This window comes from Syngnathus typhle, linkage group LG12 (assembly GCF_033458585.1).
Source record: "Syngnathus typhle isolate RoL2023-S1 ecotype Sweden linkage group LG12, RoL_Styp_1.0, whole genome shotgun sequence".
NCBI classification, from domain to species: Eukaryota; Metazoa; Chordata; class Actinopteri; order Syngnathiformes; family Syngnathidae; genus Syngnathus; species Syngnathus typhle.
The window spans coordinates 11,686,344-11,707,986 of NC_083749.1; the positions used below are offsets into that span (position 1 = coordinate 11,686,344).

Here is a 21,643-nt window from a genome sequence, read left to right on the forward strand (position 1 = left end):
CCTGTAAAGGAAGTTGTATCATCATCATTCAATTTAATGCACATCAGAAAACAAGTAAAAACATATATACAACTATTAACACCGGATCCATTACAAAATGATGATTATAAACTTTGGAACATGCAACATGACAACCCTTTATATCAAGTATATTGAACACTATTATTCCACTCTCCACCAGTCCCCAACACAAACTTCTATTGTAAGGTTCTTCATAATGGTTTACACTGCACACACCTGGAATATTAGAATGTTAAAATTAGGGGTTCTTTGACGTTAAAAAGGTTTATTTGTAGTGAATACATGCACATGTTACAGTTTTGGTACAATTAAACTGGAGGTGGCACTTTTATAATGATTGTATGGAGACTACTGGAAGGAAAATGTTATTTCCTTGATTGTGTTGGTGCCAATATTATACATATATGAAATAAATAGCAATTGTCCAATAAAAAGTAGATGTGGTAAAAATGCAAAAGTTTCATTGTAACATTGGAGAATTAATATTGGTCTCTTGAATTTGAAACATTTGATAAGCTATTTTTACATTGGCAACACACAATGCCAATAGCCCTGTTGAGTTTCTCATCTTCACCCTCTCCTCAGCAAATATACATTCCTTTAAGCAGCTTTCTGATGAAAACAAAGTTAATGTTGAACACAAAAAGTACCAGTACATCAACAGTGAATCATGAAATGTGCAACATTCAAATTTCTATGGAGAGTTTATTTAGTGTAAAAAAACCATAGGGTAGTATGGTGTACATGGTGTGTGGTCAAGTGCCCCAATAGTCAGTAACTGCGGTTCCCAAAACACAGATTAAAAGATATATATATAATAATAGTTGGCATTACACATAAAGAGATTGGCCAACATTAAACACTTTTTCTCGACATTCAACCAATGCACAAAGTAATTAATCAATAAGGAACTCCATTACAGTTTATGTGCATTACAATAAACATCCATCCATCAATTTTCTGAACCGCTTAGTCCCCACGGGGGTCGCGGGAGTGCTGGAGCCTATCCCAGCCGTCATCGGGCAGTAGGCGGGGGACACCCTGAACCAGTTGCCAGCCCGATCGCAGGGCACACAGAGACAAACAACCATTTGCACTCGCACTCACACCTAGGGACATTTTGGAGTCTTCAATCGGCCTACCAAGCATGTTTTTGGGATGTGGGAGGAAATCGGAGTGCCCGGAGAAAACCCACGCGGGCCCGGGGAGAACATGCAAACTCCACACAGGGAGGGCCGGAGGTGGAATCGAACCCGCACCCTCCTAACTGCGAGGCGGACGTGCTACCCAGTGCTCCAGCGCGCCGCAATAAACAAACAAACAGTAATTATGATATGATGAAACGTTAGTTTACTTATAGATTTTACCCTGTTAACATGTTCGTGAGACGATGATATGTGGTAGACCAAGGCTTATGGATACATTCTTTACATTCATATTGTAATTCAAAACTGCCAAAAGGCTTGCAATGATTTAATCTGTCAGGAAACTGGGAGAAAGGATTTAAAATTTCGAATAAAAAATGGGTTGATCAGTAAATAACCTTAGAATGTTGAAAAAGTGAGTTTTGAATGATTGCATGAAGGGCACATAATCTGCAAAGAAAATTAAAATGGATGACAACATTTTTTCCCAAGGTAGCTTGCAACATAAACCTAGTTTATCAAGTATTTTTAAAAGTATAATATATAAAAAAAAAGTTGGCAAATTTACTGCACTTAGAACAGAACATAATTGGTAGTGTGAATTGTCTCGAGATGTTTTGTTTGTTTTCCCAATCCTTTCAATAAAATTCAATATATGTTGGTGTGATATAGAACAAAATACATTTATTAACAGGGCTAAAGGCACAATGCTGAAGTGTCGTACTAATTATTTTCCAAAACACGTTATTTCATCATAATTACCTTTCTAACATTGTCACTGTCAAAGATCAGAAAATTACAGGATTCATCACGTTTTTAAAACACACAAGAACCAAAAACATCGAGAAAAAAACAAAACAAATTTAATACGCTAACAAATACGATTGCAGTGTTTCGTTAAAATGCTGACAACATTGTTGAAGCTCTCCGGAATGTTTTCAGAATGATTGTTGGTTAGTTAGTTAGACCGATGCCATATGCCTCCCACTGCTCCAGATGCTAAATTAGTCAGGGTAACAAGTCTCCATGGGAGAGATGGCTGAGAATGGAGGATGACCACACAGGGACCTGTTCCCCATCATGCACTGAGATGCATTTCCTCCTCACCACAATGATGGTTGCTTTGTTGTTTTCTTAGCAGTCACCTCTGACCACAAGATCAGTCATACAGTTAAAAGGCAATATGCAGTTTTTTTCTTCCACACAACATATGCGTTGAGGTCCTTTAAATATAACTGAAAATGTTTTGTTGTTGTTTGTGCTTCCACTAACTTAATCTGACAGGAAGCAGCCACTGGAAGGGTGAACAGGTTACGAGTTGTCTTGGAGCTCTTTGGCCTTAGTCAGAATGGTATGGACATCTGAGATAGGGTAATCCTGAGTAGAAAATAAAATCATGAAATAAAAAAATAGTATACAATGAATTTAATTACTGTATTTTCCGGACTATAAATCGCAGCTTTTTTCAGAGTTTTGCCGGGGGCGCGATTTATACTCAGGACCGACTTATGTGTGAAATTATTAACACATTATGTCATTTCACATGTTATTTTCACACTAAACCGCATGAGGGCGCTCTAGGCCTGGGGAATAATTGGAACTGCAACTGATGATGAGTGTGACGTAAGCCACGTAGAAGAGGAAGCGCTGCATCTTCTACTTCCGGGGTTTAACGGAGTTATTTCTAGGTTACACAGAGGATGAAGATTTCGTTGATTTAATGATTTGGAGTACATGAACGGTTCGATAAACTTGTTAGCACGTTATTTATGCTGTATATCAGTGGTCCCCAACCACCGGGCCGCGGACCGGTACCGGTCCGTGGGTCACTTGGTACCGGGCCGCCAAGACGCACAGAAAAAAAACAAAATTATCGACGATCAATTAATTCAGGTCAAGACACTCGTCCCGGTCACGTGACATGTTTCCCCAGTCGAGCCCGCAAAGCTAATATGTGGCGACAGGCTAACTATCCAGGCAATGAAGCATTCAAAACTGCTTCAACACATGGAGACCAAGCATCCTGCAATAAAAGACAAACCTTAATCACTTCGGGTGTCATTGTCTCCGATTACGTCTAGATGGGACCGGCTCGTTTCTGAGAAACAAACTCAGTGCTCCCACTAATTCAACGTAATGGTGAGTTTTATTTTTGTCATTTGTACTTGTTTTTATGACAGTCGTATCATTTTATTTCATCGTATTTATATATTTATTATCCATCCATCCATTTTCTGAACCGCTTAGTCCCCACGGGGGTCGCGGGCGCGCTGGAGCCTATCCCAGCCCTCATCGGGCAGTAGGCGGTGGACACCCTGAACCGGTTGCCAGCCAATCGCAGGGCACACAGAGACAAACAACCATCCGCACTCGCACTCATACCTAGGGACAATTTGGAGTCTTTAATCGGCCTACCAAGCATGTTTTTGGGATGAGGGAGGAAACCGGAGCGCCCGGAGAAAACCCACGCGGGCCCGGGGAGAACATGCAAACTCCACACTGGGAGGGCCGGAGGTGGAATCGAACTATGTGTCTGACTTCATAACACCAAGTCGGGTTGTTGTGATGCGTCTAGCGTGTTGGTGGAGTGCCCAGTGCATGTCACTTCTCTGTCAACCCTCACCGCTGGCTAGCAGTATGCGAACGGGAGAACCGAGTGCGTAAGTCTCTCCCTGCCAGTACACAGCCTCTCTAACAGCAAGCCCTATGTAGTGCCTCCACGCGGCGACACATGGTAACTGGGTACAACACGGACCCAGGCTAAACTACAAGGGACTCGGAGGAGGTTTGGCCCCTAGACGTGCGGCACGCAGGCCCACCGGTGTGTGGACACGCCCTGGTGCCCACGAACCAGCCCCCAACTATGGGTTAAATAGTACCACTGCCCAGCGGGCTCCTCGGGAGAGGAATGGGCTAAGGGAGTCAATTGGGTTGGTGTCAGGAAGGGCATCCGGCTGTAAAAAGTTTTTGCTCCGAAAATTCTCAGTATGGCTAGACAAACACAGGAGAGGCGGGGTACAGCCTTAAGTACTCCGTGGGCATTTTCATCAGCCTACGACAAAAAGAATGATGGAAAAGGAGGCCAAACTGCAGGTAGATTATATGACGGCCCTCAGCCCGATGGACTGCGGGGAGGCCTGAACCGGAATAGAGAGGGGCAGGAGGCACGTGTTAGGGTGGCTACATGGAACATCGGCAGCATGTCACACCAATCGGGGGAGGTGGCTGAGGCTCTACACAGGAGAAGGGTGGATGTCTGCTGTGTCCAGGAGTCGAGATGGAAGGGTGGAAGTGCAAGGATGCTGGGTGCAATCGGCAGAAGGTACAAGTTCTTTTGGCAAGGCTGCAACGAAGGGACTGGTGGTGTTGGTGTACTTATTGCTGAAAAGTGGATAGATCAAGTGCTAACTATTAGCAGGGTAAATGAGCGGATCATCGTTGTGAAGTTGATCATTGGGAAGCGTCTGACAAACATAATTTCAATCTATGCCCCTCAAGTTGGCAGAAGTCAGGACGAGAAGGATGCGTTCTGGGACAAGGCCATCGTGGTGCTGTCAGGGATCCCCCAGAATGAGGTTATAATTCTGGGAGGTGATCTGAATGGACACGTGGGGAGGGAGTCGGATGGCTTTGAGGGGGTACATGGGGGACAGGGGTACGGCATGCGGAAAGCAGAGGGAGAGAGGATCCTGGAGTTCGGCGACGCACTGGAGCTGGTGCTGTGCAATTCGTTTTTCAAGAAGGACGAAGCCAAATTAGTAACATACAGTTCAGGTGGCTGCAAGAGCACAATAGATTACATCATGGTCAGAAAGGAGGACCGCGTCCTGGTTAGGGATGTCAAGGCAATCCCCGGAGAAGAGTGTGTATCTCAGCATCGCCTAGTCATCGGGGACCTAACTCTGTGGATCAAGTATGTGGGGGCTAAGAAGTATCCTCCCAAGTTGAAGGTGTGGAAGCTACATAGCGGAGGGAATAAAAACGAGTTTAGGGAGAAGATTGAGCATATAGCAGAAGAAGTGGAGGAGATGATGGAGTCGGGTGGTGTGGATGGCAAGTGGCAGGCAATAAAGAAGGCTCTGCTTGAAGCCACAGAGGAGGTGTGCGGATGGTCAAAGGATAAAGCAAGACAAAGAGAGACATGGTGGTGGAATGACAGCGTCGAAAGAGCGGTGAATGAGAAGAGGAGGTGCCATAAAGTATGGAAGAAATCTAAAAGGGAGGCAGACCGAGTGCCGTATGTAGAGGCAAGGAGGGCGTCACGGACAGCGGTGTGGGAGGCCCAAGAGACCAAGAGGAAAGAATTTGCAAGTGAATTGGAGAGTGAGAGAGGACAAAAGAGCTTCTTCAAGATATCGAAGCAAATGGTTTAGGACAGGCGTGGTGTGACCGGTGCAAACTGTGTGAAGGACGAGGATGGCAACATCGTGACAGACAACAGAGAAGTGAAGGACGTATGGCGGAGGTACATGGAGAAGCTGCTGAATGTGGAGAATGACTGGGATGGTGAGACAGGATGCGACGAAGTGGAGGGTGAATGTGACCCGATCACACGGACAGAAGTGGGAAAAGCCATGAAGGCCATGAAGGATGGAAAGGCAGCTGGACCATCTGGAGTGGTGGCAGAGATGCTAAAGGCAGCAGGAGACGTCGGTGTGCAGTGGATGACCGACCTGTGTAACAGTGTCATTGCTGAGGGGCACGTTCCGGAGGAATGGACAAGAAGCGTCCTGGTGCCTCTATTCAAAGGGAAGGGGGACCCACTTGCATGCGGGTCATACAGGGCTATAAAGCTCCTGGAGCATGGAATGAAGTTATTATAGAGGGTGTTGGAAAGGAGGGTGAGGACACGGGTAAAGGTGGGCGAGATGCAGTATGGCTTCATGGCTGGTAAAGGTACAACAGATGCAATTTTTGTCATCCGACAGATGCAAGAGAAACATCAGGAGAAGAGGAAGAGGTTGTAATTTGCTTTTGTTGACCTGGAAAAAGCGTTCGACAGGGTGCCAAGGGAGGTGGTGAGGTGGGCCCTAAGGAAGTCGGGTGTGGAAGAGGGACTAGTAAAGGCTGTGATGGCTCTCTATTGCAGAGCCTGCACAACTGTTAGAACAGGAGTTGGCGACAGTAATGGGTTTGAAGTAAGGGTAGGGGTGCGCCAGGGATCAGTGCTCAGCCCATTACTGTTTGCTATCGTGATGGATGTGGTATCGAGGGAAGTGAGGGGTGGACGACCATGGGAGCTGCTCTGCGCGGATGACCTGGTATTGATTAGGGGTGTAACGATACATCGATACACATCGATTAATCGATATAATGCTCTACGATTTATTGGCATCGATGCTAAACGTAAACATCGATTTATATTGCCGTGTTTGACCTCGGACATTAGACGCGACTTTGTTTTGAATTCCAGTTCATTGTTGCTTGCTTCCTTTTTCCGGGAGCAGTGCGCGCATGTTGTGTTGTGAGCAGAGCACGCACATGAAAGGGGAGTCGACAACTAGTACGCGGCTCCTGGGCTGGTGCTATGGCTAGTGTCCAAAAAGACGAGGAAAATTTGCTCCCCTTTAGGCTTCAAGTCATTCGTTTGGAAGCACTTTGGATTCCAAAGAAAAGATGGCTCAACCGACAAGACACGTGCAGTTTGTAAATCCTGCCATGCGGTGATCAAATATTCAGGGAGCACAAATCTCGCCGCACATTTAAAGAAAAAACACGACATCAAAGTTCAGTGTTAAAATAAGCACTTTGTATACTGCAATACTCTTGTAATTTCCTAAATACAGAGTTTGCAGTACCTTGTTGATTTTGCGTATGAGTTGTTATAAATCAGGATATTGTTCTATATTTTTTATTAAAAAAAAAATATATAGATCGTAGAGCACTATATCGCGATATATCGTGAATGAATCGCAGCAGGCTTTAAGATATCGGCAAATATCGTATCGTAGTTCTTTGTATTGATATTATATCGTATCGTGACAAAACCAGCGATTTACACCTCTAGTATTGATGGCTCACAGCCGAAAAGACCTAGCAAGCAAGCTAGCGGCCTGGAAGACATGCCTGGAAGTGAAAGGAATGAAGGTGAATGCGGCAAAATCAAAGGTCATGGTCGGTGGTGCTGGCCTGGGAGTGATATTGCAGTCAGGAGCATGGCCATGTGGAGTTTGCGGGAAGGGAGTGCAAGCTTACTCTATTCGGTGCAAGGGTTGCCACAGATGGGTACATCGAAGATGCAGCGGAGTAAAAGGCAGCCTACTAGCTGCAAGTGAGACCTTCCATTGCAAGCGGTGTAGGGTAGAAGTCGCCCAAGCAAACCCAGCTGAGCAAGAGGGGCTTGTGGTAGATGGGGAGATGTACGAGGTGGTGGGCAGCTTCTGCTATCTTGGAGACATGCTTAACGCTGATGGGGGGGTGGACCTAGCAGTGACCACAAGGGTGAGAAGCGGGTGGAAGAAATTCAGGGAACTCATGCCCTTTTTAACATCTAAGGCCCCATCCCTGAAGATGAGAGGCCAAGTGTACTCAGCCTGTGTTAGAGGTAGTATGACGTACGGAAGTGAGGCATGGGCCCTGAAAACAGAACACGAAGACAAACTAAACCGAGCAGAAATGAGAATGATCAGATGGATGTGTGGTGTTTCAATGAGGGAAGAAAAGAGTAGTGCAGAGCTGAGACAGAAGATGGGAGTGGAGGCCATAGTGGATGTGGTGAGGAGAGGCAGACTGCGATGGTACGGACATGTAGTGAGGAAGGACGAGAACGACTGGGTGAAGAAAGTTATGTTGTATAACGTACAGGGAACAAGACCCAGTGGCCGACCTAAAAAGACCTGGCAGGTGACCGTGGCAGCCGACATGGAGGCACTCGGCATCAACCACGAGATGGCCATGGACCGTTCCCGGTGGAAGAAGGCCATATCGAGAACCCAGTCCAACCCAGCGGCGCCTGGAAAGCGGACTTTAAACCGATGATGAACCCGCACCCTCCTATTTATTATAAATATATTATTTATTTATTTATTTATATAAATGTATTATTTATTTGTATAAATGCCGGTCCGCGAAAATATTTCTGACATGTAACCGGTCCGTGGCGCAAAAAAGGTTGGGGACCACTGCTGTACATGGTTGTCTGGATAACTCTTAAGATGTTATGTTAACATACCAGTCACGTTCTCAGTTCGTTGTGTCATGTAACGTTAGCATACCGTTTACATTACTTTGGTACGTGCTCTGAGTTCTTGCTAAACGCTCGCTATAGAGTTATTTTAAACGGCATCAGCACAAAACAGTCCTGCTGAAGACAAAACCAGCACATGGCTCCAAGAGGTGACGTCACGAGTCTAGTACATTGTCAATTCCAGGTGGATTTTTTCAACCCTCGTCTCTTCAAAGAAGTGATTCTCAAAGTTTATTTGTACTGGAGGTACACAAGCTCTCTCCAGTGTTACACAAAATAATTTCTGGCCAAGCACTGTTTAGTTGTACTGAAATTCTAGTGCAGTACACTTAGATTTAATTTCCAAGACCCATTTGTTTCTTAACTTTTATCGAATTTTTTAATATCATTTATTTTATTTTATGTGCAATATACTAATATTTAATCATAAGTAGGGCTGTTTTGCCCCCCTCCCCCCTTCTCTTATGTACAGGACTGTCTCAGAAAATTAGAATGTTGTGATAAAGTTCTTTATTTTCTGTAATGCAATTAAAAAAACAACAACGTCATACATTCTGGATTCATTACAAATCAACTGAGATATTGCAAGCCTTTTATTATTTTAATATTGCTGATTATGGCATACAGCTTAAGAAAACTCAAATCATATCTCAAAATAGTAGAATATTTCCTCAGACCAAGTAAAAAAAAACATCTATAGCAGCAAAACAAATTAATTTGAAAATGTCCATTAATGCACTCAGTACTTGGTTGGGAATCCTTTTGCACGGATTACTGCATTAGTGCGGCGTGGCATGGAGGCAATCAGCCTGTGGCATTGCTGAGGTGTTATGGATGCTTCAGTAGCGGCCTTTAGCTCATTTGCATTGTTGGGTCTGCTGTCTTTCAGTTTCTTCTTCACAATAGCCCACAAATTCTCTATGGGGTTTAGGTCAGGGGAATTGGCAGGCCAATCGAGGACAGTAAGCCCATGGTCAGTACACCATTTACTGGTGGTTTTGGCACTGTGGGCAGGTGGCAGATCATGCTAGAAAATGAAATCATCATCTCCATAGAGCTTTTCAGCAGATGGAAGCATGCAGTGCTCTAAAATCTCCTGGTACACATCTGCATTTACTCTGGACTTGATAAAACAGTGGACCACCACCAGCAGCTGACATGGCTCCCCAAACCATCGCTGACTGCGGGAACGTTACACTGGATTTCAAGCAACTTGGATTTTGCTCCTCTCCAGCCTTTCTCTAGACTCTGGCGCCTTGACTTCCAAATGAAATACAAAACTTGCTTTTGTCTGAAAAGAGGACTTTGGACCACTCTGCAACTGTCCAGTGCTTCTTTTCCATAACCCAAGTCAGACATTTCTTCCGTTGTCTTGAGTTCAGAAGTGGCTTGACCATGGGAATACGGCTATTGTAGCCCATTTTCCGGACACGTCTGTGAACAGTGGCTTTTGGTACCTGGACTCCAGCTTCAGTCTTTGAAGCGCCCCCAAATTCTGGAAGCGATTCTTCTTCACAATGCTGTTAAGGCTGCGGTCATCTCTCTTGGTTATGCAGCGTTACCTGCCACATTTCCCCCTTCCAAAAAACTGTGGATGTGCTTTGAAACTGCAGTATGTGAACAGCTTGCTCTTTGAGAAATTTCTTTTTGTGTCTTACCCTCCTGATGGAGGGTGTCAATGATGCTCCTCTGGACAACAGTCATATCAGCAGTCTTCCCTATACTTGTGATTTAGTTTACTGAACCAAGCTGAGTGTTTTTCAAGGCTCAGGAAACCCTTGCAGGTAATTCGAGTTAATTAGACGATTCAAGTGATTACCGTAATAAGTCGCACCAGCCATAAAATGCCCAAAAATGTGAAAAAAAACCCATATATAAGTTGCTCCGGAGTATAAGTGGCATTTTGGGGGGCAATTTATTCGACAAAATCCAACACCAAGAACAGACATGAACGAGCAACAACAGGCTAAACGATACGGTATGCTAACGAGACATAAACACAAACGAAGAGCTGAGAACGGCCCTGACGTAACATTCAATTATTTTAAAAAAACTATTACATAAATAACACGTTTATAAAACCATCTGTGTCACTCCAATTCATTAAATCCATCGATCGTCCTTTGTCAACAGTGCCGTGTGCCACGCCGCAGTTCAAATTATTCCACAGGCCCATACAACGATATATAAACTATATTTTAAATAACTATCACATAAACAATATTATCAAACCATTTGTGTCACTCCAAGTCATTAAATCCATCGATCAAATTTCTCGTCTTTTATCGATCGTCCTTTGTCAACAATGCCGTGTGCCGCGCCGCAGTTCAAATTATTCCACAGGCCCATACAACGATATATAAACTATATTTTAAATAACTATCACATAAACAACAATATTATCAAACCATTTGTGTCACTCCAAATCATTAAATCCATCGATCAAATTTCTCGTCTTTTATCGATCGTCCTTTGTCAAAGTCAAAGTCAAAGTCTGCTTTATTGTCAACATCTTCACATGCCGAGACACACAAAGAGATCGAAATTACGTTTCCCCTATCCCACGGTGACAAGACATATTACACGATAGACATACAAGTAAACGACGCAATATAAAAAACAAGAAGGCACAAACAATAAATAATAAGAGTAACAATAAATAATAAATAAATAGATAACACAACGAATAAAAGCCAGTGTGCATACAGACAGTAAAAGTACAGGACGCTACCCAGAACGGGGAAGCAAGTTCAGGATCCTGACAGCCTGGAGTATGAAGCTGTTTGAGAGTCTGGTGGTGCGGGAGCGCAGGCTTCTGTACCTCTTCCCAGAGGGCAGAAGCTCGAACAAAGAGTGAGCGGGGTGACTCACATCACTCAACAATGCCGTGTGCCGCGCCGCAGTTCAAATTATTCCACAGGCCCATACAACGATATATAAACTACTATATTTTAAATAACTATCACATACCGTTTTTTTCCATGTATAGTGCGCCCCCATGTATAGTACGCACCCCTAAAAATGGCATGCTGATGCTGGAAAAAAGCTTGTACCCATGTATAATACGCACCCAATTTTTATGAATTTTTAAAAAAAAAAAATTTAAATTTTTTTTTTTTTTTTTTTTTTTAAGTCCCAATGATCGTCACACACGCAGGGAGGCAATGGGTCCCATTTTTATAGTCTTTGGTATGGTCTTAACTAGGCTGGATGTAATTTTTTTTGTTGGCGTTGATTTCTCCGACTGCCCATAAACGCACCACCGCGCTCCGTGCGCGCACGGGACAGCAAACGAGCAGGTGATCGAGCAAGCGTCTGATACGAGAGCATTGCGGTCGCATGGAGCGTGTTTGAAGTGAACAGCAGAGAAGAAAGGAACAAGGCAAAGTGTTGTGAAATAAAATATTACCTGTAATACGGATTTAGGTAGAGAACTGAACTCTCGCTCTTTATATAGCTGACGTGTCTTGCGCATCCGTTCTGCGCATCTGTAATGGCGGCCTCCGTATGATATCCCGTTTGCGTGTGTGCGAGAGCGAGAGAGAGCGAGAGCGCGCGAGAGAACGCTCAACCGTAGCGCGCCGCCGACCGCCCAACTGCACCGCGCTGGTTGATTATTGTGACAGAGCCGTCGCTGAAATTTAGAAGATATTTTTAAAGTCCTGATGTACTTTCTAAAATTTAAGTGGACCTCAGTGCGCACTGCGCAGGGAGCTTAATTTGGTGCGGTCGCGCAACCGCAGCGCGCCGGGCGCTCACTGTCGCATTGCTTAAAGAGCGCCTTTGTGTTTTAGGATGAACAGCAGAGACCAAAGGAACAAGGCAAAGTGTTGTGAAATAAAATATTACCTGTAATACGCATTTTGTTATTTGCTGATTGAAACTGCTAATTAAACTGTGAATTGAAACTAATAGGAAGAAAACAACTCTCGCTCTTTATATAGCTGACGTGTCTTGCGCATCCGTTCTGTGCATTTTATTTCACAACACTTTGCCTTTCTTCTCTGCTGTTCACTTCAAACACGCTCCATGCGACCGCAATGCTCTCGTATCAGACGCTTGCTCGATCACCTGCTCGTTTGCTGTCCCGTGCGCGCACGGAGCGCGGTGGTGCGTTTAAGGGCAGTCGGAGAAATCAACGCCAACAAAAAAAATTACATCCAGCCTAGTTAAGACCATACCAAAGACTATAAAAATGGGACCCATTGCCTCCCTACGTGTGTGACGATCATTGGGACTTAAAAAAAAAAAAAAAAAAAAAAAAAAAGAATTAAAAAAAAAAAAATTAAAAAAATTTTTGTACCCATGTATAATGCGCACCCCAGATTTTAGGACAATAAATTAGTTAAATTTTGCGCACTATACACGGAAAAAAACGGTAAACAAGAATATTATCAAACCATTTGTGTCACTCCAAATCATTAAATCCATCGATCAAATTTCTCGTCCTTTATGTCATCCTGGTGACAGAGGACATGTTCAGAGGATACGGCACTTTAAAGTGTTAATTACTGTATTTGATTTTTTTCTCTCTATTTTTCATGTTTTGAATATGTTCAAGATAAAGATATCAAAGCATGTGAAGTGATCAACTATACTAAAAATAACATGTGAAGTGGTCAACTATACTTGTAAGTAAGTGATGTGTCTATGATAAAGTAAACATTTGTGAAAAAAAACATATATAAGTCGCTCCTGAGTATAAGTCGCCCCCCCACCCAAACTATGAAAAAAAACGCGACTTATAGTCCGAAAATTACGGTAGTTGAATACCCTACTAGTGTACTTTTTTATGATATTCTAATATTTTGAGATAGGATATTTGAGTTTTCTTAAGCTGTATGCCATCATCAGCATTATTAAAATAATAAAATGCTTGGAATATTTTAGTTGATTTGCAATGAATCCAGAAAGTATGACATTTTTGTTTTTTTAATTGCATTACAGAAAATAAAGAACTTTATCACAATATTCTAATTTTCTGAGACGGTCCTGTATGTGTAGTGTTAATTTCCAAAATGTGCATTATGCTACAGAGGTAGGGTTATGCATCACTCCAATAAGAGACAATTCAATATGCTTCTTGATACATAGGAGCCATACAATCGGAAATGGCTCGATTTTAAAGTGGAATGATTCGATTCTATATGGTATGGCTCTGTTTGAGATGGTATGATGCAATGAGTTTCTTGTTGCCATTTTATGCACATGTACATGTGAAAGAACGTGTTACTAATTTAAATGTGGAGCTCCCTTAGATATGTTTTTCCAATAAGACAATTTGGTACAGATCTCAATATATTTTAAAGTGGAATGATTTGATTCAGTTTGATTTGATGGACGCTTCTTTAAAATAAAAAAAAAATTTCCAATTCAAATCACTATTGTTACAACCCAGCACAGAGGCAAAATAAATAAGAAAAAAAGAACAAAAAAGCAATAAAGCCTGTCAACAAATTAAAATATTTGCTCTAAGGTGAGTTTAAACCACAAACCTTTCTGTTCATGTTTTTAAATCCAATAAGAAATTAGCCTTCGTCCTTTATGTCATCCTGGTGACAGAGGACATGTCCAGAGGATACGGCACTTTAAAGTGTTAATTACTGTATTTGATTTTTTTCTCTCTATTTTTCATGTTTTGAATATGTTCAAGATAAAGATATCAAAGCATGTGAAGTGATCAACTATACTAAAAATAACATGTGAAGTGGTCAACTATACTTGTAAGTAAGTGATGTGTTAATGATAAAGTAAAAATTTGTGAAAAAAACATATATAAGTCGCTCCTGAGTATAAGTCGCGCCCCCACCCAAACTATGAAAAAAAACGCGACTTATAGTCCGAAAATTACGGTAGTTGAATACCCTACTAGTGTACTTTTTTATGATATTCTAATATTTTGAGATAGGATATTTGAGTTCTGTTCATGTTTCTAAATCCAATAAGAAATTAGCCTTCTCATATGGTTTGTTGGGATGCATTTGAGTTTGCGTTGATTTTAAGAATGGGTAAGAAAAGAAAACCAGCCAACCAACTAAATATACTGAAGAAAGACCTCTGTAGCGTTTACCAAAAGACACCTACCTGTAGTAATCTCATATTCACTGTGAAGTCTCCGGCCAGAAGGTTATCCCGGATCAGTCTGTAAATGTGTTAGGTCAAGAGAAACCATAAGGAAGATGACATTGCTTAAGTACCGTTTTTTTCCGTGTATAGTGCGCAAAATTTAACAAATTTATTGTCCTAAAATCTGGGGTGCGCATTATACATGGGTACAAATTTTTTTTAATTTATTTATTTTTTTATTTATTTTTATTTTTTAGAAAACAAAACCAACAACAGGACTGACCGACAAAGTCGTGGAACAAAAAGACAGGGTGACATTACCAAAGACAGGAACAGAAAGCAAACAGACATCATGACAGTAACACATGCAATGATCCGACGGTGAGCGAGGGGCAGACAGGACTTAAATACTAAACACGTTACATCGATTGAGGTGACACAGGAAGAGAGGGGCGACGCGAACAGAAACTATGGCAACCTAGACACATAGCAAAACTGGGGACGAGACGTGACAAATGTCCCTCGAAATGAAACTTGAAATCACCAAGTTTTGGTTTCCAAGGGTGTTTTTATTCCTCTTCAACGTCTCTCCCATACAGAGCGGCCTTTTTCACGTCCGCACGCCTCTTTCCCGTGCGCGCACGGAGCGCGGTGGTGCGTTTATGGGCAGTCGGAGAAATCAACGCCAACAAAAAAAATTACATCCAGCCTAGTTAAGACCATACCAAAGACTATAAAAATGGGACCCATTGCCTCCCTGCGTGTGTGACGATCATTGGGACTTAAAAATAAAATTGTCATATCAATCATAAAAATTGGGTGCGTATTATACATGGGTACAGGCTTTTTTCCAGCATCAGCATGCCATTTTTAGGGTGCGTATTATACATGGGGGCGCACTATACACGGAAAAAAACGGTATTCATTTTATCATGGGGCTGAGCATCTCACATGAGCATGGCACAGCAGACCAGGATGAGGAAGTAGAAGCGGTCCTGGTCAGAAAACAGAGTGTCCCAAATGCGGATGACATCTGGTAGGAGGAACTCCTGCGATAACAACAGGGTCAGCCAGCGGAAGGTGAAGTACTGAGGCTTGATGTTCTGCTCTAGCTACGTGCAAAGAAAAAGGAGGAAAACCACACCATTAATGCCAAAATGAACTGCATTTGTGGTACTTTAAATAGTGGTAGATGGCTTTGAATGCGATTGGTTCACTCTGAATAAACAAATTATACGTTATGCACTTGTGAAACCACTTTCACTTTTTTATTTTACATTTATCTTTGTCACTATTTTTCCACCTCAAATACCTGGCATTTGAACAGGGGTGTGTAGACTTAAGATAGTTCTGTCTTTCAATACCCTAAATAAAACCACACATTTCTTTGGGTGAATGCATGACTGTCCTTAGATTTTTTTTTTATTGTGTCCATACCAGCTTGAAATAGAGCTCCTGGTCTTTTTCTTTGAGCATTGAATACACACTCTCCATCTTGTATGTTATGCCACACTGGGAATCATCCAGGCTCTTGATGAAATTATCTCTGTTCTCTGACATCAGGTTGGTGAAACAGAAGAAAGTATCCGCTTCTGCGTGCTCTGCAAAAATACAAAATAAAAACCCAGGTGACTATTTCTTTTATTTTGAGATGCAAATGTAATGAGTGTTCACTTTGTTCTTCCTCTTCCTGCAATTAACATTTTAAAACAACAGGGCCTACCTACCTTTCCATTGGCTGTTGGGGTCTGTGGCAAAGGTATAGTAAATTGGACCAACAATTTCATTCATGCCCTGGACGTAAGCAATTCCAGGATTGAGTTTGGCATAGATGAAGAGGATGCGCTCCACCACTTCCCAGTGAGCTTCACTCCCATTGGGCAACACCTCGTATTCATTAGATGGGTACAAATTCAAAGACTTTCCAGGGGAGCTGACCTGGGAGGATAGATACAATTTCTTCAATAGTGATGTAGTAATGTGCAATTATCATATTTACGCAGCACATTCAGGGAATAAAAATACAAACCAGTCTGATGGTGCTTACACACAGCAAACGGCGGAATTTCATGATTAAAACAATATTTTTTTTAATTCCCAATTTTAGCTGAATATTTAAGACTACAGTGTTCCCTTCGCTACTTCGCGTTTCGTTTATCGCGGCTTCACTACATCGCGCATTTTCTTTTCCAAACTAAAAAAAACATTTAAAAGTCAAAATAAAACTTCTAAATTGAGGAAACGTGTCTAACCTTTAGGACAATGTAGTATTGCTCCAAATGTTCATTTACATTCCCTTAGAAGTCCGTTTTCGCGTGTTACCACGATCATGAATTAGCACGATTGCGAACTAGCATCTTTCTGCTAACTCATTAGCCTGCCCAGTACTTCTTGTTGGTGACCGTACTTCGCGGATTTCACTTACTGCGGGTGGTTTTTGGAACCAATTATCCGCGATAAATGAGGGATTACTGTACTGCGAGACTGACCACCTGCTGATTTAAGTCAGGAGGAGTTAGTTTTGTTAGTCCTACACAAAAACAGATGTGATTACCGTAATTTTCGGGCTATAAGTCGCTCCAGAGTACAAGTCGCACCAGCCATAAAATGCCCACAAATGTGAAAAAAAAACATATATAAGTCGCTCCGGAGTATAAATCGCATTTTCGGGGGCAATTTATTCGACAAAATCCAACACCAAGAACAGTCATGAACGAGCAACAACAGGCTAAACGATAGGTATGCTAACGTGACATAAACACAAACGAAGAGCTGAGAACGGCCCTGACGTAACATTCAGAGTTGTTTAAAAAAAACTATTACATAAATAATAGGGGTGTAAATCGCGGGTTTTGTCACGATACGATATCATATCGATACAAAGAACTACAATACGATATTTGCCGATATCCTGATTTATAACAATTCATACGCAAAATCAACAAGGTACTGCAAACTCTTTATTTAGGAAATTACAAGAGTATTGTAGTATACAAAGTGCTTATTTTAACACTGAACTTTAATGTCGTGTTTTTTCTTTAAATGTGCGGCGAGATTTGTGGTCCCTGAAAATTTAATCACCGCATGGCAGGATTTACAAACTGCACGTGTCTTGTCCGTTGAGCCATCTCTTCTTTGGAATCCAAAGTGCTTCCAAACGAATGACTTGAAGCCTAAAGGGGAGCAAATTTCCTCGGCTTTTTGGACACTAGCCATAGCACCAGCCCAGGAGCCGCGTACTAGTTGTCGACTCCCCTTTCACGTGCCTGCTCTGCTCACAACACAACAACGCCGCGCACTGCTCCCGGAAAGAGGAAGCAAGCAACATTGAACTGGATTTCAAAATAAAGTCGCGTCTAATGTCCGAGGTCAAACACGGCGATATAAATCGATGTTTACGTTTAGCATCGATGCCAATAAATCTATATAAATAAATAAGCACTATATCGATTAATCGATGTGTATCGATGAATCGTTACACTCCTAATAAATAACACGTTTATAAAACCATCTGTGTCACTCCAATTCATTAAATCCATCGATTGTCCTTTGTCAAAAATGGTACGCGCCGCTGACGGCGCTTGCACTTCAAAATATTCCACAGGCCCATATAACGATATATAAATTAGATATCAAATAACTATTATATAAGCAATAATATTATCAAACCATCTGTGCACTCTAAATCATTAAATCCATCGATCAAATTCCTCGTCCTTTGTCAACAACGCTGCGCTGACATCAGCCTTGTCGTTATTCCATAGATAGTATAAAATAATATTGTAGCCTTAACAAAGTACAAGGAAAGACGTGGGTTTGGTAAACGGCTCTTTATTTAACAAAACAAACTTCCAGGCGTGTGGCGGCGTGGACTTCCAGCCACGGAAGTGGAAGAGAGATCCATAGAATAGGATCGGGCGTGCGTAAAAGCCATGACCGAGCCCCAACCACCGTCCCCGGACAGCCACCCGGCCGAGCGCCGGCCCTCGACTTCCATCCACGGAGGTGAAAGAGAGCTCCGTAGAGTAGGACCGGGTGTGCGTAAAAGCCATGTCCGAGCCCCATCCACCGTCCCTGGACAGCCACCCGGCCGAGCACCGGCCCCCGACTTCAATCTATGGAGGTGAAAGAGAGCTCCGTAGAGTAGGACTGGGCGTGGGTAAAAGCCATAAAAGTTTTTCAAACCTTCTGTGTCACTCCAAAACCTTAAATCCTTCGAACCAGGGCTGTGGACTTGGTTCGGACTCGGGGAATCGGACTCGGTCATTTTTGCCGGACTCGGACTCTGACTCAGTGCTGATTTTGACCGAGTCCACCGAGTCCGACAATAAAAAAAAAAGAGGCAAGACGCAGCCAGAGAGTGTCAGGTTACAGTCAGCGCGGTAGGAGTTGGAAGAAGCAGTAAAAACTCCACCAAACTCGTCGTAATGACCCGTGATATATGTTATATCCTTACTATTTTCCAGGTTCTTAGATAGCAAGAATAGGTCGGACAACGACGTGAATGATAACTGCTTTATTCCTTACTCACAGTGCGTTCACAGGGCGTACCACAACAACACAGAATGCGCCCATCCCGGAATTTGAGTTAGCCCAAAATACACAACATCTCTTCCCCTCTTACAATGAACGTGCTATATGCACCTATAACTTGACATCTTCAAGATCTATCAATAACTGACATTAGACAATTATCATATATGGTCCAGACAATTATGACAATAATATTCCCATGAAACCTTAACTTTGGGTGCGCGTGGACTACCTCAAATTATACCGAATTATAGCGAAAAACCGATGTCGTACGGCGTCGTACGGCGTCAGCACGGCGTCAGCACTATGCTACTATTTATTGTTTTCAATAAAAACATGAAGAACTCACGTTTGCGTCAGTCAATTTTAATTTCTATAAAGGATTATTCTCATTTGATGTCTTTAAATTCATTCGCGTTCTGCCATTGAAGCGGGGTGCATTCAAAAACCAGTCGTACAGACGGAAACGTTTTGTGATCAAATCTTTCATAACGAGAATGATTTGAGTGAATTGATTTGAATGAATAATTGAGACGAAATTTCAGTTCTGAAGGCTACTTTTGTCCCAAGCAAAGTGACAGATGGTGGGGAGGGGGGATTAAAATTGTAAAATCAATCCACTCAAATCATTCTCGTTATGAAAGATTTGATCACAAAACGTGTGTGGCTTTTTCTTAAATCAACACGTTTGACATTGCTATCGTGTCAGCTTTTAATTATACTGCGCTGTCATGTTAAAGCAAATTAATAAATGCAACAATATTAATTTGCTTTGAAAATACCTGAGTAATAAAATAAAATGGATGGATGGATGAATGATGATCACAATTAAGTATAAAGTCCCCTTTGTAATATATACTCCTTGTAGCCTGTACCCAAAAAGAGGAGTTTCTTTGCATCGAGGTTTATGAAAGAGCTCACGTAATTATATTGTTGCGTTTTGGTGAAGTGAATGAGTGTTCCGTCTGTACGACTGGTCTTTGAATGCACCCCGCTTCAATGGCAGAACGCGGATGGCATCAAATGAGAATAATCCTTTATAAAAATAAAAATTGACTGACGCAAACGTGAGTTCTTCATGTTTTTATTGAAAACAACGTAGTGCTGACGCCGTACGACATGGGTTTTTCGCTTTCCAAATAAGGGGTCGTCACTAATTATTTGTGTTTAGATAAATGTCTGAGCTATAATGGTGTAATTAATGATTAAAACTTGAAAGTATCTGTTTATTGTATTCGTTTATATGTTTAATAAAGACAAAGCCAGCACAAAACTGTTGTAATTATTTAGATTTTGATCTAAATTAGCCTTGAATAAAGACTAAGCAGTCACATGATTTAACAGAAAAAATGGACAGCCGGACTCGGACTCGGACTCATGGCCAAGAGGCCGGACTCGGACTCGGACTAGGTGCAAAAATCCAACCGAGTCCACAGCCCTGCTTCAAACTCTTCGTCCACCGTGTCACTTAGAAACAAAGTCGCTAATGATGCCGGTAGTACGGTGGGCCCTTCGTCATCCCGTGATCAATCTTTGTCCTTTGATCGTCGCGCTACTGACGTCACTTGAAATTCAAATTACAGTAATCCCTTGCTACATTGCGGTTCGTTTATCGCGGTTTCCCTTTTTTTTGGGGGGGGTTGAAAAAAAAGAAAAACACATAAGTCGCTCCTTATTATAAGTCGCATCCCCCCCCACCCAAACTATGAAAAAAAAACGCGACTTATAGTCCGCAAATTACGGTAATCAACTTCAAGCACTAACTAGAAATGTGGAATGGCAAAGTTAATGCATCAACTACTCTGTTCATTCCCTATTATGCAATACTAATATAGACAATGACAATTGCTTTCAACACAAATGAGTGACAAATGAGCCTTAAAAAGATTTCCTCTATTCACACAGCGGCTGCTCCAGCTTTACGTCGTGGTCAATGAATATTCCTTTTCTCTTCACCTTTACAAATTGAACATAACTAATCAAACAGGTGTTTTCCCAAATAACATTTGTGAGAGAAGAAACATACAAACATACATTGGTTACTCCACTGCGGTTGCGATTTACAGTTTGTGCTTTCAGCGTAGTTTGTTCCACTCGCCGACGCAATGTCTCATAATCATTTTGAGGGTCCAGGATAAGTTGGCAAGGGTAGTCCGTAGGACGCTGAAAGAAGGCCATGTCTGGATACAACCTCCTGGAAAATGTAAGCACCAAATATTCAGTAATTTAATTCTGATGTACTGAAGAAGACAAAAGCGGATTCAGATAGAAATATATTCCCGTATTGAGTTCAGTCCATACCTTACATCCTTATCAATTTGAAGTAGGATTTCATTATCTTTGAAGTATGTGTTCCACCTGCTCTCTGGATTTGGATTTAGAGGCTGAAAACCAAAATATTTATTTTATTATAATCACTAGAGACTTAACCATTAGCTAGTGCAACAAACAAGTTGCTTTCGGTCTTATGTAGCTTCAGTAAAATGGACAACTTAGATCTGAACAGACAGTGCCTTGCGAAAGTATTGGCCCCCTTAAACCTTCTGACCTTTTGTCACACAGGCTTCAACCATAGATAAACATTTATCCAGCCACTGTTTATTGAAATGGTGCATGTTGTTCAAATTGTGGATTATACTACTGACATGACAAGACACTTAAGCACATAATGCCAGATGAGTAACAGTCAAGA

At 42.1% G+C, this 21,643-nt stretch overlaps 1 protein-coding gene across 4 annotated transcripts in view; it reads right to left on the reverse strand.

The window, feature by feature from the left end:
* Positions 1-13: 13 nt before the first annotated feature.
* Positions 14-21,643, reverse strand: part of tbc1d13 (TBC1 domain family, member 13) — a 69,303-nt gene continuing 47,673 nt past the window's right edge. For 3 of the 4 annotated variants that reach the window (XM_061293284.1, XM_061293283.1, XM_061293286.1), the window contains 7 exons: positions 21,253-21,335; positions 20,986-21,145; positions 16,146-16,356; positions 15,856-16,019; positions 15,370-15,530; positions 14,437-14,494; positions 14-2,543 (listed from right to left, as the gene is read on the reverse strand). In XM_061293284.1, the coding sequence (XP_061149268.1) occupies positions 2,478-2,543; positions 14,437-14,494; positions 15,370-15,530; positions 15,856-16,019; positions 16,146-16,356; positions 20,986-21,145; positions 21,253-21,335 (903 nt within the window). In that variant the 3' untranslated portion in view covers positions 14-2,477. The remainder of the gene's footprint in view (positions 2,544-14,436; positions 14,495-15,369; positions 15,531-15,855; positions 16,020-16,145; positions 16,357-20,985; positions 21,146-21,252; positions 21,336-21,643) is intronic. The other variant, XM_061293285.1, reaches the window with a different exon arrangement.